The sequence below is a fragment of the Mesocricetus auratus genome, unplaced genomic scaffold (assembly GCF_017639785.1).
Source record: "Mesocricetus auratus isolate SY011 unplaced genomic scaffold, BCM_Maur_2.0 Super-Scaffold_100003, whole genome shotgun sequence".
Lineage (NCBI taxonomy): Eukaryota > Metazoa > Chordata > Mammalia > Rodentia > Cricetidae > Mesocricetus > Mesocricetus auratus.
Genome location: NW_024429188.1, coordinates 23,541,029 through 23,557,267, shown reverse-complemented (window position 1 = coordinate 23,557,267; position 16,239 = coordinate 23,541,029). Strand labels below are relative to the sequence as shown.

The 16,239-nt window shown below is 39.6% G+C and overlaps 1 protein-coding gene across 1 annotated transcript in view; it reads right to left on the bottom strand.

Annotated features, from left to right (window-relative positions):
• The window catches only part of Phex (phosphate regulating endopeptidase homolog X-linked), a 207,962-nt gene that overhangs the window by 18,407 nt on the left and 173,316 nt on the right, over nucleotides 1–16,239 (bottom strand). Inside the window, exon 16 of the mRNA XM_005074253.4 lies at nucleotides 6,147–6,201. Within this exon, the coding sequence (XP_005074310.1) occupies nucleotides 6,147–6,201 (55 nt within the window). The remainder of the gene's footprint in view (nucleotides 1–6,146; nucleotides 6,202–16,239) is intronic.

Here is a 16,239-nt window from a genome sequence, read left to right as displayed (position 1 = left end):
AAAATATTTCACAGTCAGTTCCTGACACATGACATCAAAGTCATCCAGCAAATAGATAGGACCAAAGCTGGAAAAAACAGAATTTTTTGAAGCAACATGTTAATACAGGACATAATGACCCTTAACATGCTAATTGTTTGTCTCAATTATACCCAAGGAAGTACTGTAAGACTTAATTTTTCCCCTTGGTGGTAATTCTTTCCTTTGTTATTTCCTTCCTGCAAGGTAATTTGCATTTGAAAAAAATGTTTCCTACTGTTTTTCCATCATTGCAAACCTTCATTAAAGAAGTAAGAGTAAAATCACGCATTTCAATCATAGTACTATCATAGCCTATGTGGAACAAACTTGTAATTTCACTTGGTGCTAATGTTTGCAGTAGTAGCTAGCACTGTGTGATCTGCAACATGTCGATTTCCCGTATTTCTCAGTCCTCCACACCCCTTAGTCAATGATATTGACTGGACAAATTTAAGGGATGGACAAATGGAAACATATAGAAAGTACTCTGCAATAAAAATCCTTCAAGAAGGACTGCTCCAAAAGGTTTCTTATTTGCAAGGACAATGGAGAATTCAGAAAATGATTGAATCATTGTAAGTCTTAATTTTCAGCTACATAAACACAATCACTTAGACAAGAGACAAAGAAAAAGTAATTTTGTATGACTTAACCTTACGATAATGTTTTATAATATTACATTAATGTCTTCTACTTTTTAATGGAAATTAGCATGCCATAAAAATCAACTAACATGCCTCTTAGAATACAACTGGCTAAACAGAAATTGGAACACTTTCTGCCTTAAAAAGAGAGCCCTCTGACCAGGCAGTGATGATGCACATCTTTCCTAGTACTTGGGAGGCAGAGGCAGGCGTATCTCTGCGTTCAAGACCAGCCTTGTCTACAGATTGAGTTTCAGGACAGCCAGGACTTTATAAACAAACAAGCAAACAAACAAAAAATAAATAAAAAGAGTTCCAAAAGGGAAGGTAATACTGTTACCTTACTATTTATTCAGTTTCTCTTATTATTTAAGGGCTTTAACATATGCACAAGATCTTTTTTTTATTTATCATTTTTTATTTTAATTTTAAATAGCTTGTTTTACATGTCAATCCCAGTTCCCTCTCCCTCCCCTCCTCCCGCACTCCCCTTCCCCCCTCCCCACCCTCCCACCCTATTGCCAAATCCTTCCACATAGGGGATATCTAGAGTCTGTCATTTTACTCTGGGTAGGGTCCAGGCACTCCCCTAAGAGTCCAGGCTGAGAGAGCATCCCTCTTTGTGCTATAGGTACACGAAGACTGTTTGTATATCAGGGATAGACACTGATCCACAGCTCAGGGCCCCATAGGTTGCCCAGGCCTTCTCGCTGACACTCACATTTTGGGGGTCCAGATCAGTCCCATGCTGGCCTCCCCACTGTCAGTCTGGGGTCCAAGAGCTCTCCCCTGTTCAGATCAGCTGTCTCTGCTGGTTTTGCCAGCCCATTCTTTGCCGATTTGCTCATCACTCCTCTCTCTCTGTCACTGGGTTCCTTGGGTTCAGTTCAGTGATTGTGTGTTTGCCTCTGCTTCCATCAGTCACAGGATGAAGGCTCCCGGATGGTTATAGACATCAAGTTCATTATCAGGAATGGGCATTCGAGGTGGTCTCTCCACTATTGCTTAGCTTGCCAATTGGTGTTATCCCTTTAGATCACTCGAGGTCACTCTGGTGCCTGATCTGTATTCGATCCTATGATTCCCTCTTCCCCCTAATCTACCCCCACCCACTCAACTTCCTGTTCCCCCATGACCAACTCTCTTCCCCTTCACCCCCTCTCTTCTTCCCAGGTCCAACTCCCCCCCACCCCTCGCCGTGTTCCCCATCCATTCAGAGGATCTTGTCTCAATCCTCTTCTCTTGGGTACTATGCATATATGCATATCTTTTAGGTTCTTTCCTGTTTCCCAGACTCTCTATCAGTGGAAGTGCAGACTGGCACTATCCTGATCCATGACAATTATGAAACACTTATATTGCTGTCTGGACTCACCACGACCTCAGGCTGTCATCAAGTATAGGCTACCCTACTCCTGTATCTGAAAATCATAAAAAACTCTAAGATGAAAGTAGTTGTAAAATCCTGTTCAATGTCCTACCAGCTACTTGGGAGGCAGAGAGAATAAGATAAAAAGTTAGAAGCAATCCTGGACAATTTAGTATCATTGTATCTCAAAATCATGTTTTAAGGTGGGGCATAGGAACACACACCTATAATTCTGTCACTGCATTTGAGAGACTGATAAGTGTGTAGGACCAGCCTGGTCTATACATATGGTAAGCCTGTTTCAAAAAACCCAAACCACCAACCAAACAGTAAAACATTCAAAAAGTAGTAAAACATCTGCTTGCATCTTTCCAATGATTAGGAGTTCACTTTTCTAATGTGACCTATTACCTCTTAGGGTAGCTCCAAATAAAAGGTTTCTTCTACGTGTTTATCTAAAGTTTCTTAACTGTGCTTTCCACCTATTGATCCAGTATGTGAACTCACCATGACCTCAGGCTGTCATCAAGTATAGGCTACCCTACTCCTGTATCTGAAAATCATAAAAAGCTCTAAGATGAAAGTAGTTGTAAAATCCTGTTCAATATCCTAATTGAATACTTGCTGACATACCTAAACACAGAAAAGCATTCTGCCACTTAATTTTCCTTCCAAAAGACAAAACACAGAATGCCTGTGATTCTGTAATTGGGGTGGGGGGAGGGGGGTCAAGAAGATTATAAGTTCAAGGACAGCCTCACTTACATAGAAACTTACTGACTGGCAACTTTGAGGCCTCAAAAAAAATTGCAAACCCCTACCTCCAAATGTGCCAAGTTCTTTCAAGTTTTGGGGTTTTTTTTACTATTATTTTACTTTATCTTTATGGGTGTTTTGCCTACATGTATGTCTGTGTACTATGCCTGTATCTGGTACCCACAGAGGGCATTGTGAGCCACCATGTGAATGGTAAGAATTGAACCCAGATCCTCTGAAACAGCAACCAGTGCCCTTTACAGCTAAGCCATGTTTCCAGCCCTCTTCCAAGTACTTATTCTCAGTCATGAACTAGATAGCATTTCCCAAAACCATAGAAAGGAGAGTCACCAAGCCTTGGAGTTAAACATATCCAAATAACTTCCTTACAGAACTTGAGACATGAAGATAGAGAGGGAAGAGAGAATGACAACAGTTTCATGGAACACTTTGTATTGTGTTATTTAAGGTCATTTACATTCCTGATTCTTGCCTTTGGAAATGACTTCGCTTGTTTCTGGCCTCACAACTAGACGCCACACTCACAGGGAGGCTATACTGAGCAACCTGAGCAAAAAATATACCTACTCCTTTGGTTCTGGTTGCTATCCATCAACTAAGAGCAAGTCAATGGGAAGCCAGCTCATTGAACTGTAATTTCTACCATGTCTATATTCCCAGTGCAAAGTAGGGAAATGATGTTTAACAGCTATTCATTGAAGTGATATATTAATAGAAAGGGGGTGGCTCACTCGTGGATCAACTGCAGCTCAATCTGAGGTAGCACTAGCAGACACTAACAAGAATGCTTAAGTTTCCAATTTGTATGTTTCTATAAAAATCCCTTGCCCATGAACCCAATAAACAAATCACTGAATCAATGGCTTTCGAACATAGCCAGACTACTTCCAAGTATTCAGTTATAGTTATATAACATTAGAAAACTCAGTTAAATTATCTATGATAAGCAGAATCAAAGAATGCCAGGATTTTTTCATTTTGAAGAGACCTTGAGAGAATTACTTAAACTTTAATTGTTATGAATTTAGTGTATACATTTCTAATCTTAATCATGGAAGAAAACAGAATCCAAATGCCCAAACACTGCAGAAAGCTATTCAGCTAAAGTCAGGGGTTTCTAATGGATTTGATTAGATACCAACCTAATATTTTGCATTTTCACTAACAATAGTGCTTCCCTGCAGTAGATTTTATTGATGCCTCCCTATGTTCCCTCAGCACACAGCATGTCTCAGTGCACTGATCTCATTGCTTCCATATGCCAACTTAAAACTAGTTGCCTAAGGATTTTCTCCAACCGGGGAATTCCCCACCGTAGTACCTCTACACCACTGATGGAATGTGACCTAGAGAACAAATAACCCAGCTGCCTTATGTTGAAGCATATTCTGTAGTTCCCCAGCAAGATTGATTTCCAGTTGCCCATTATGGTGGGTTAGCATTGTAACACACTTGTAGCAAGCAGAATAATGGCTTCCCCAAGGTGCCCTTATGTTAATTCTTGGAACCTGTGAATGTGTTTCCTTACATAACAAAGAGGAATTAAGATTGCAGGTAGAATAAAGGCTGCCAACCAAATGACCTTAAAAGAGAGAGATAACTCTGAATTATCTGGGTGGGCCCAAAGTAACCACAAGTGTCTTACCAATAGAAGAAGCAAAAAATGATGTCAAAGGAAATGCTACTTCGACATTTTTAAGATAAGAAAAGAAGGCCATGGACAAAGAAATGTGGGCCCCCTCTAAAAGTCAGAAAAGATAAGGAAATAATTTATTCCCTTTAACTTCCAAAAAGAGAATGCAACCTTGCTAACACCTTGAGTTTAGCCTAGTGAAAGCTAGGTTGTATTACATAAAGATAATCTTCTCTTCTTGTATAGTTTTAGTGGTAAGTCTCACTTCCAGCCATAGAAGACTCATAGGACCCTAAATATCATTTTCCTTTCCTGTCTGCTTCACCTCCTCCATTTCCTGCTGGGGTTTCCTGGAACCACATTACAAAAGAACTACCTAAACCCTTATGACAGGGGCAGCTTCTGAAGAAGCCCAACCAAAACACAACCACTATGCTTCTCTGATTTTTCTATGCATGATCTATTATGTTATTTAGCCTACATAATCACATAAAAGTTCTCATATATCAAAATGCAGATACAAGTAACTCAACTTCTAAAATCAAGACTAAATTTCCCATGTATCAAAGGACCACAATCACACAAAGGCATGTAAGATAGTAATGGTAGTGTTGACAATGAATGTTATGAGGAACTCCGATTTATAGAGAAAATATGAATTACAAGCATCTACAATCTGTTTGTAAACAGATTGTCTCTAAGTCCAAACCTGTCCATTTTGACCTATGGTACAACTACACTGATTACCTCACTTCTTCAGAAACCTCAGTATTTTCTGTCTAAATTCCTCACTAGACATTCAGAACCCTTCAATATCAAACTAAAATCTTTTTGACATGACTTCTCTTTGTATTCTTATTGACCAGCCAAGTTACCCTCTGTCATTCCATATAGCAACTTTCTTCACCCAGAGAGGCTTTAGCCCAATTCCTTCTATACCAGTCATCTTTCAAGTGATTAAATACATGAAAAATAAAGTACTGTATAGAAAATTGACTTTCCCATCTAGTCAAATACTCTGGAAACAAGGATCAGGAAACAAATGTCAAAAGAAAACTAATAAGACCTCCAATGCCTTCTTTCTGCTGAATAACCATTGACTTGGAATTGACTGTTTAATAGATTGCCATGAGTCTCAGAAAAAACTTTCAACTCTGGACTTTTAAACAATGTTGAGACTGTAACAGATTATGGAGACATTTGAAGTTGGACTGAATGCATTTTACATTATGATATTGCCACAAGTCTATCTGGGTCATGGAGTAGAATGTGGTGGTTTCAATGAAAATGCCCCCTCAAAGGGAGTGGCAGTACTAGGAGGTGTGGCTTTGTTGGACTAGGTGTGGCCTTGTTGGAGGAAGTGTGTCACTAGGGGGTAGGCTTTGGGGTTTCAGAAGCTCAAGCCAGGCCTAGTGTCTCTCTTCTTGCTGCTGCTACTGGGGATGTAGAAGTCTCAGCTACCTTTCTAGCACCGTGTCTGCCTGAATGTCATTATGATTCCTGCCATGACACTAATGAACTAAACCTCTGAACTGCAAGCCAGTCCCAAATAAATGGTTTCCTTTATAATAGTTGCTGTGTCATGGCATCTGTTCACAGCACTTAGAACTTCAATATAGACTATATATTCTGTCACTGGCCAAAGTAAGAAATTCTTCTTTGCTAACTTGTCAAGGACTGACTTCTTTTATAATTTACTCACCGAGGGTATTCTGTTCCCCAAAAGAAAGGCTTCTGCAGCTCACCAGCTGGAAATCCTGAGAGGATGGCAAGCAAAAAAAAAATGTTAAGGATATGGAGAAGATGATTCACTATCCAGACTCTGGTTCCAGCTACAGCACAAAGCTCATTCAAACTGTATTCCTTGTGGATCCATCATATATCTCAGAGGTTTATTTAAAGGTGATATTAATTCACCAGAGTTTGAAATACTTATTCCAAACATGGAATCATTTCAAGGACAATTTCTACAAATACGATATTGGTAGAGTCCAGTCTACTGCGAAATGGGCCCCTTCACAGACAGCACACCCACAGGCTGCAGGATAGCCAGCAGGTTCCCAGATGTTCACATGTTTCAGACTTCTAGTTACCCACTATTGCAGTCACACATGCCACACATGAAGAATGATTATACATTTGATGTGACAGTTCACTGTCCTTGCCTTGCATGTATTTCTAATTGAGTCTTTGAAGTTGTGTTTTATATGTGGGTTCAAAGGAGGTCATGAAGCATGTGTGTGAAAAGAGTAGATGCACATGATACGCACATCAGCTGTTCCCAGGTGCCCTTTGCACAAGCAGCACTTATCCTGCCCAAGGAGTATAGGATTTCAGTTTTTTCACACAAGGAGGAGTTTAGCAAGATACAGCCTAATAAGCATAGTTTCATGTTACTCTAAACTCACCAGTTCTAGACTTGGATAGCCCCAAGAGGCCATCCTTTCCCTGTTAACTAGAATTGGCTTAGACTACTACAAGAAGTTAATAACGTTCTAAGAAATAGAATGATTAGAGTTTTCCAGCTCATTGTCTCTTAATACTTCCCTGTATTGCCCAAACTTTCAAACTGAAATTGGTAACATTAGAAGAAAAGGGAAATGTATCATTTCTTTACCTTTTAGTCTCTCCTTATTCATCGCAAAGGCAAAGGTGAAGAGTGTTGGTAGATAAATGATAAAGAATACAAGTTTGGAGCCGGGCGGTGGTGGCGCACGCCTTTAATCCCAGCACTCGGGAGGCAGAGGCAGGCGGATCTCTGTGAGTTCGAGGCCGGGCTGGACCGATAGCCTCCGAAACAATACAGAGAAACCCTGTCTCGTAAAAACCAAAAAAAAAAAAAAAAGAATACAAGTTTGGCACATGGGGAAACCCATTCCAGCTGAACAGCCCATCCAGAGTCTGCCAAAGTAGCTATACTAGTCCCACGTCTACCCACAAGAGGAGGTAAGCCTGGGCCTGTTTCCGGACGCCTTCCAGTGCCCTACTTGGAGCCTCCGGAAGCCTGGGGACTGCACACTGGGGAAGGCTCTGAATGGGAGAACCAGCCCATCTAGAGTCTGTCAGCATCAAGATGCTAGTCCTGCCTCCACTCATGGGGGCAGGCGAGCTTGGGCCTGTTTCAGGTCTGCCTTGTGGTTCCCTGCTCAGAGCCTCCTGAGGCTTGGGGCCTGTGAACAGGGGAACCAGTCCCTGCAAAACAGCCCATTTGGAGTCTACCAACATTTCAGCACTAGTCCCGTCTCCACACATGGGAAGAGAAGAGCCATCATATTATTGGACCTGCTTGCACCCACCAGAAGAGACCCTTGGTCCCGTACTCACAAAGAAATGGAGAGACCTCACCAGTAACCACTGGAAGAAGGGATAGAAAAACAAAAGTATAAGAACACAGTCAACAACAGAAACATCAGTATGACACCACGAGAGTCTAGGGACTCCACACCAGCAAGACCTGAACATCCCAACACACATGAAACAGAAGAGAAACAACCTAAAACAACTTTATAAAGATGATAGAGACCCTCAAAGAGAAAGTGAGAAAATCCCTTAAAGAAATGAAAGAAAAAAGAAACAAAAAATTCAAGAAATGGAGGAAAAGACAAAAACTTGCAAGAAACAATTCAAACAATGCAAATATTGAAAGCTGAAATAGGGACAATAAAAAAACACAGTCTGAGGGAATTCTGGAAATAGAAAAGCAGAGTAAATGATCAGGAACTATGGATGCAAGCATAACAAACAGAATAGAAGATATTGAAGAGAGAATCCCAGGTGTTTAAGATACACTAGGAGAAATAGGTTCATCGACCAAAGAAAATCTTAAGTCCAACAAATCCCTAACATAAAATATCCAGGAAATATGGGACACCATGAAAAGACCAAATCTAAGAATAATAGGTATAGAACAAGGTGAAGAAAACCAACTCAAAGGGGGCAGAAAATTTATTCAACAAAATCATTGAAGAAAACTTTCCCTACCTAAAGAAAGGCATGCCAATGAAAGTGCCCATAATATTCAAAACACCAAACATACAGAGTAAAGAAAGAATATTAAGAGCAGCAAAGAGCCAAGTAAAATATAAAGGCAAACCTAACAGAATTACATCTGACTTCTCCATGGAAACTCTGAAAGCAAGAAGGTCCTAGATAGACATTATGCATATAATAAGAGACCACAAATGCCAGCCCAGACTACTATACACAGCAAAGCTTTCAATCACTATACATGGAGAAAGCAAGATATTCCATGACAAAACCAGATTTACACAATACATGTCCCCTAACCCAGCCATACAGAAAGTTCTGGAAGGAAAACTCCAACCCAAGGAAGTAAACTGCACCCAAAAAATATAGGCAATATATAATTCCAATTTACTAACAAAAAAAAGAAAAAGGAGGGGGAAAATCCAAACACAATAGCACCACCACCAAATCCAAAACAAACAAGAATTAAAAATCAATGGTCATTAATATCCCTCAATAGTAGTAGTATTAACTCGACTACAAAAAGATGCAGGTCAAGAGAATGGAAGGAAGACAGAATCCATACTTCTGCTGCATACAAGAAATACATCTCAACTTCAAAGACCGACATTACCTCAGAGTTACGGGTTGAGAAAAGATTTTCCAATCAAATGTACCCAAGAAACAAGAGGGTTTATCAAACCTAATATCTACAAATTAGACTTTAAACTAAAATCAATCAAAAGAGATGAAGAAGATCATTTCACATCCATCAAAATGAAGTCTCAATTCTGGACATCTATGCCACAAATACAAAGGCACCCACATTTGTAAAAGAAATATTACTGAAACTCAAACCACACATAAAGCCCCACACACTTATAGTGGGAGACTTCAACACCACACTCTCGCCACTAGACAGGATCACCAGACAGAAACTTAAAAAAGAAACAAAGGAACTAATAGAAGTTATGACCTAATTGGGTATAACAGACATCTATAGAACATTCCATCCAAACACAAAAGAATACACCTTCATCTCACTGCCACATGGAACCTTCTCTAAAATCGACCACATATTTGGCAACATACTTTAACAGGTACAAAAGAAAATGGAATAACCCCCTGTATCTTATCAGACTACCATGCTTTAAAGTTAGAATTCAACAACAACAGAAATTGCATAAAACATACAAACTCATGGAAATTGAACAATGCACAATTGCACCATTCCTGGACCGAGGAAGAAATAAAAAAAGAAATTAAAGACTTCCTGGAATTCAATGAGAATGAAGACACAACATACCCAAACTTATGGGACACTTTGAAAGCAGTGCTAAGAGGAAAGTTCATGGCACTAAGTTGCCCACATGAAGAAACTGGAGAATAGTCACATTAGAGAACTAACAGCACAACTGAAAGCTCTAGAACAAAAAGAAGAAAACTTAGCCCAGAGGAGTAGATGCCAGAAAATAATCAAATTGATGGTAGAAATCAATAAAGTAGAAACTAGGAAAACAATACAAATAATCAATGTAACAAAAAGTTGGTTCTTCAAGAAAATCAACAAGATAGACAAACCTTTATGTAAACTAAACAAAAGGCAGAGAGAATATGCAAATTAACAAAATCAGGAATGAAAAGGAGGACACACAAACAGACACTGAGGAAATCCAGAGAATCATCAGGTCATACTTTTAAAACCTGTACTCCACAAAACTCGAAAATTTAAAGAAAATGGACAATTTCCTGGATAGATATCACTAACCAAAATTAAATCAAGAACAGAAAACTAATTTAGATACATCTCTAAACCCTAATGAAATAAAAGCAGTCATCAAAAGTCTCCCAAGCAAAAAAAGCCCAGGGCCAGATGACTTCAGTGCAGAATTCTACCAGAAATACAAACAAGAGCTAATACCAATACTCCTCAAATTGTTTCACACAATAGAAGCAGTAGGTTCATTGCCAAACTCTTTTTACAAAATTACAAATACCTTGGTATCCAAGCCACAAAAAGGCACAACTAAGAAAAAGAACTACAGAACAATACCCCTCATGAATATTCATGCAAAAATACTCAATAAAATACTGGCAAATCGAATCCAAAGACGCATCAGAGAAATCATTCAACATGATCAAGTCGGCTTCATCCCAGGGATGCAGGGATGGTTCAACATACAAAAATTCATCAATGTAATCCACCATACAAACAAACTGTAAAAGAAAAACCACATGATAATCTCACTAGATGTTGAAAAGACCTTTGACAAAAATCCAATAGCCTTTCATGATAAAGGTCTTGGAGAGATCATGGATAATAGGAACATATTTAAATATAATAAAAGCAATATACAATAAACCAACAGCCAACATCAAACTAAATGGAGAGAAACAACATAATTCCTGTAAAATCTGGAACAAGACAAGGCTATCCACTCTCTCCATACCTCTCCAATAATGTACTTGAAGTTCTAGCTAGAACAATAAGAAAACAAAAGGAGATCAAGGGGATACATTCACTAATTGCAAATGATATGATAGTTTACATAGGTGACCCGAAAAACTCTACCAGGGAACTCCTACAGCTGATAGATGCCTTCAGCAAAGTGGCAGGATACAAGATCTCTCATGCACTTGGATAGGAAGTATCAGCATAGTAAAAATAGTAATCTATCCAAAATCTATCTAAAGATTCAATGCAATCGCCATCACAATCCTAGCACAATTCTTCACAGACCCTGGAAGAACAATAATCAGCTTTATATGGAAAAACAAAAGACCCAGGATAGCGAAAACAACCCTGTATAATAAAGGAACGTCCAGAGGCATCACCTTCCCTGACTTCAAGCTCTATTATAGAGCTATAGTTCTGAAAACAGCTTGGTATTGGCACAAAAATAGACAGGTAGACCAATGGATTCGAATTGAAAACCTGGAATTTAACCCACACACCTAAAAACACCTGATTTTTGACAAAGAAACTAAAGTTATACAATGGAAAAAAAACATCCTCAACAAATGGTGCTGGCGTAACTGGATACTGGCATATAGAAGACTGCAGATACATCCATATCTATTGCCAGGCACAAATCTTGAGTCCAAATGGATCAAAGACCTCTGCATAAATTCAACCACACTGAAACTCATAGAAGAGAAAGTGGGAATTACCTTTGAATGAATAGTTACAGGAGACCGCCTCCTGATCATAACACCAGTAAAACAGACACTGAGATTCACAATCAATAAATGGGACCTCCTGAAACTGAGAAGTTTCTGTAAGGCAAAGGACACAGTCGACAAGACAAAAGGGCAGCCCACAGAATGGGAAAAGATCACGAACCCCACATCTGACAGAGGGCTGATTTCCAAAATATACAAAGAACTCAAAAACCTAGTCACCAAAACACCACATAATCCAATTTAAAAGTGGGTTACAGAACTAAATAGAGAATTCTCAATAGAGGACTTTAAAATGACTCATAGACACTTAAGAAAGTGCTCAACATCCCTAGCCATCAGGGAAATGCAAATTAAAACAACTCTGAGACACCATCCTTCTCCTGTCAGAATGGCTAAAATCAAAAACACCAATGATATTTTCTGCTGGAGAGGATGTGAAGAAAGGGGAATACTTCTCCACTGCTGGTGGGAGTGCCAACTCATACAGCTACTTTGGAAATCAGTATGGTGGTTCCTCAGAAAAATGGGAATCGGTCTACTACAAGAACCAGCAATTCCACTCTTGGGCATATACCCAAAGTATGCATATTCATATAACAACGACATCTGTTCAGCTATGTTCATAGCAGCATTATTTGTAATAACCATCACCTGGAAGCAACCTAGATGCCCCTCAACTGAAGAGTGGATAGAGAAAATGTGGTACATTTACACAATGGAGCACTACTCAGTGGAAAAAAAACAATGGAATCTTGAAATTCACAGGCAAATGTATGAAATTAGAAGAAAACATCCTGAGTGAGGTAAGCCAGTCATAGAAAGACCAGCATGTGATGGGGAAGTCGTGTGTATATGTCAATAAAGCACTGTGGGCCAATAGGGAAGCAAGATAGGTGGGACTAGGAGTCGAGGAGGTGTCTGGGAGAGAGAAACACAGGGAGTCACAATGTAGTCGCCATAGGGGTAAGAAGTCCTGACCCTCTCTCCAGTAAGAGAAATACTTAGATTAATGATTTTGGAGTAAGTACTTAAGACAGAGATAGCCAGTAAGAAACAAGCAAACAGCCCACAGCTTCATAATTAATACAGTGTCTTGTGTATTATTTGGGGACTGCAATTGTGGCAGGGCCCAGGCAGATGGCGGGGCAGGTTGCTCTCAACAAGCATGGTATGTACTCACTCTATATGGATTGTAGACAAAGAGCAAAGGATTACCAGCCTACAGTCCACACTAGCAGAGAAGCTAGGAAACAGGGAGGACCCTAAGTGAAACATATATGGTCCTCCTGAGAAGGAGAAAGTGACAAGATCTCCTGAGCAAATTGGGAGCATGGGGAGAGGATAGAAAGAGTTAGAAGAAAGAGAAGGGGAGAAGAGGAAGGGAGAGGAGGACATGAGGGAGCAGGAAGATTGAGTCAGGGGAAGAGTAGAGGAGAGAAAGAAAAGAGAACCCATAATAGAGGGAGCCATTATAGGTGTAAAGAGAAATCTGGCACTGAGGAAATGCCCAGAGACACCAACTAAGAATCTAAGCAATAGAGGAGAGGCTACCTTAAATGCCCTTCCCTGATAATGAGATTGATGACTACTTTGCATGCCATCCTAGAGCCTTCATCCAGTAGCTGTTGGAAGCAGAAGCAGATACCCACAGCTAAACACTGAGCTGAACTCCTGAAATTCAGTTGCAGAGAGGGAGGAGTGATGTGCAAACAGGTCAAGACCAGGCTAGAGAAACCCACAGAAACAGCTGACCTGAACAAGGGGGAGCTCATGTAACCCAGACTGATAGCTGGGAAACCAGCATAGGACTGATCTAGACCCCCTGATGTCAGTTTGGAGATCTGGTTAACCTATGGGGCTTCTGGTAGTGGATCAGTATTTATCCCTAGTACACCAATGTACTTTGGGAGCCCACTCCACATAGAGGGATACTCTCTCAGCCTAGACACATGGGGGAGGGTCTAGGCCCTTCTCCAAATGATATGACAGACTTTGAAGATCCCCCATGGAAGGCCTCACCCTCCCTGGGGAACAGAAAGAGGATGGGATAGGGAGTTAGAGGGGGGCAGGGGCGGAGGGGAGGGAGAGGTAACTGGGATTGACATGTAAAACAAGCTTGTTTCTAATTTAAATAAAAAACAATTGTTGAGGATACAGCTCAATGGTAGAGCACTGCATAGTATTGGGGGCAGCACGAACACCACCAATAAATAAGTAGTAAACTTAGTACTAGTAGTAGTACAGCAGTAGCATATAATAGGTGAATTAGTTCTGCACAGTATTTCTACCTTGCTGTTGAAAAAGATATTCCATGTGTTGCTACAAAATCCAAAGTGTGTCATTTTAGAAATTCCTTAGGCAAGTTAAAAGTGATCATATTCACATTTACCACTTGCATTGTAGCACACTAAGATGAAAGGTAAAATTCCTGCTAATGACATAAATTTTTAGTGGCCCTAATAACAGCAGTAAATGGCAAAGGAAAAGCATTGTCAATGAGTCAAAAGAGAGGATGACACTTTACATTTTAGCCCCTGTGGTGGCATTTGTTCTGCTTCCTGCACAAGAGGCCTTGAATCTTCATTTTACAGTGAGCCCTACAAATTAGTTAGCCAGCCTTGGATATAGATGAATGCAAGGAACACTCAGCTTTGCCCTTCTAAGTCACCAGGAAATTGTGTACCCTGAGGTAATCCTTTGAGTTGTGCTTAGCAGTCATTACAGCTGGGAATTCAAAGGAGAGAGTGATGATGGGAGCTGGAGAAAGGGAAAGAGGGAAAGAGACCTTCTGCAATGTCCTTGTCTGCTTGAGAGCAACTTCCCTAGGCCCCATGAGACTGAATGTTCTTTTATGAATTAAAATGCTCCCTGATCTCTGCTCAACTTTCTACCTCCCCTCCATGCCAGGACACTTTGAGGGGAAACGAAGGTAGAAAGCAAGTCTTGCATTTAGACATGAAATACTCATTTCATAAAACTCTTATATTCTATGTCTTTTGATAATAATATCAGACTTTGAGATTTCAAGGTACATAAATCTAATTGCAAAACAGAGATGGAGTCAGTTGGTACTTCTTTCTTCCTGCTGTTTTCAAATAAATGAAAACACATCAAATACATTTGAATTTCAAGGGGTAATGTGACTTTCATCTTCATAATTTCTACATTTCCTTAAACATCTTTGGCATCTTTACATTGATAGTCCATCCTCTTTTTTTGGTGATTTGATTTTAGTAAGCCATTCTGATACAGATTTACATATATATGCAAATATATATTACATATAAATGCAAATCACAATGTTTATATGAAGATTTTATTTCACACAATAAATCACCCCAAAGCGACGATATTTTTCTAATAAGTACAATGATCATAAGCCAATGTGATTTAATTATTCAATCATTATGGTTTTCTTGCTTGGTAATGTGCCCAGCTGGAAGCAGTTATGTCCACTGCCAACCTCGTCACAGAAAAACATCTTGACACTTGCATAAGCCTCCACTGCTGCAGCTTTGGTTTTTTTAGGGGCCCCAGTCTCCATAGCTGAAGTCATCACATCACCCTGATCAGCTATATCTTCTCAGTTTGTCAGGGCCTTGAAACCCAATAGTGATAAACTGGACAATCTGATGCCCTTAGGCATGTTTTGCTGAAGTGAATGGATTAACAGTGTAAGCTGCATTTTTGGAGATGTCAACTAGCAAGAGTGATAGATGGAAATCCCGATGGGGTCAATTCAATATCTTATCTCATAAAGTGGATAAGTTGTATTAGCAAAAGTAGGAGTGAAAAATAAATAACTGGAAAGGGAATTCTTTCTCTCTCTCTTTTTAATAGGTGTCTGTTATGTTTTCTCACAAACTCGTTTTATTTCAGTGTTTCCCCATTGCAGGGCCACTTATCACCTGTTCCAGACATTTAAAGTTCCCTTTTTAAAATCAGTATATTTATGGGAAGCGTTCCTCACTCTGTGTGTGTGTGAGGGGGGGGAAGGGATTTAACTATTGGGTTGGCAAAAATTAATGACTTTATAAGAAGTATGGTAGGAGGGTAAGCTATTGCAAGCATTTTGTAACAGACTAAATCGCTTTGTGATGTTTTGAGAACTCTAAGAGATAATAAACTAAGTAGAAAAATGGCATTTGGTGCAGTACATGAAATTTCTGTGTAATATGTGTAATACATATATGCACATGTGTATGATTTCAATTCTACTCTAATAGACTATGTTCTATTATATTAAATAAAAGGCAATTTCCTTTCAACACAGAAGATACAGTAGGGAAAGTCTGAGACAAAGGTCCAGTTTTGCATTTTTGCTTATGAGCACCTCCATCCATGGAGCAAAGCAAAAAGCACCTGTACTGAGCCATGTGGGAGTACCCAAGGTGCTCCTATCCACACACCCCAGAATGATCAACTAATTTCATTCACTTTCTGCTTTACAAGCCACGCCAATCACATCTGCTGTCAAAACTTTCAACTTCATGTAAGTCTCTTCCAAGTATAGACACATATAAAGAAGAAAAGAAAATTAATCAGTTATCCCACCACTCAGACATTTAAAAGCAAATGAATATACTCGGGACCAACAAATTCACATTCTATAGAAATAAGTCAAACAAGAATAATTTTCCCTCATC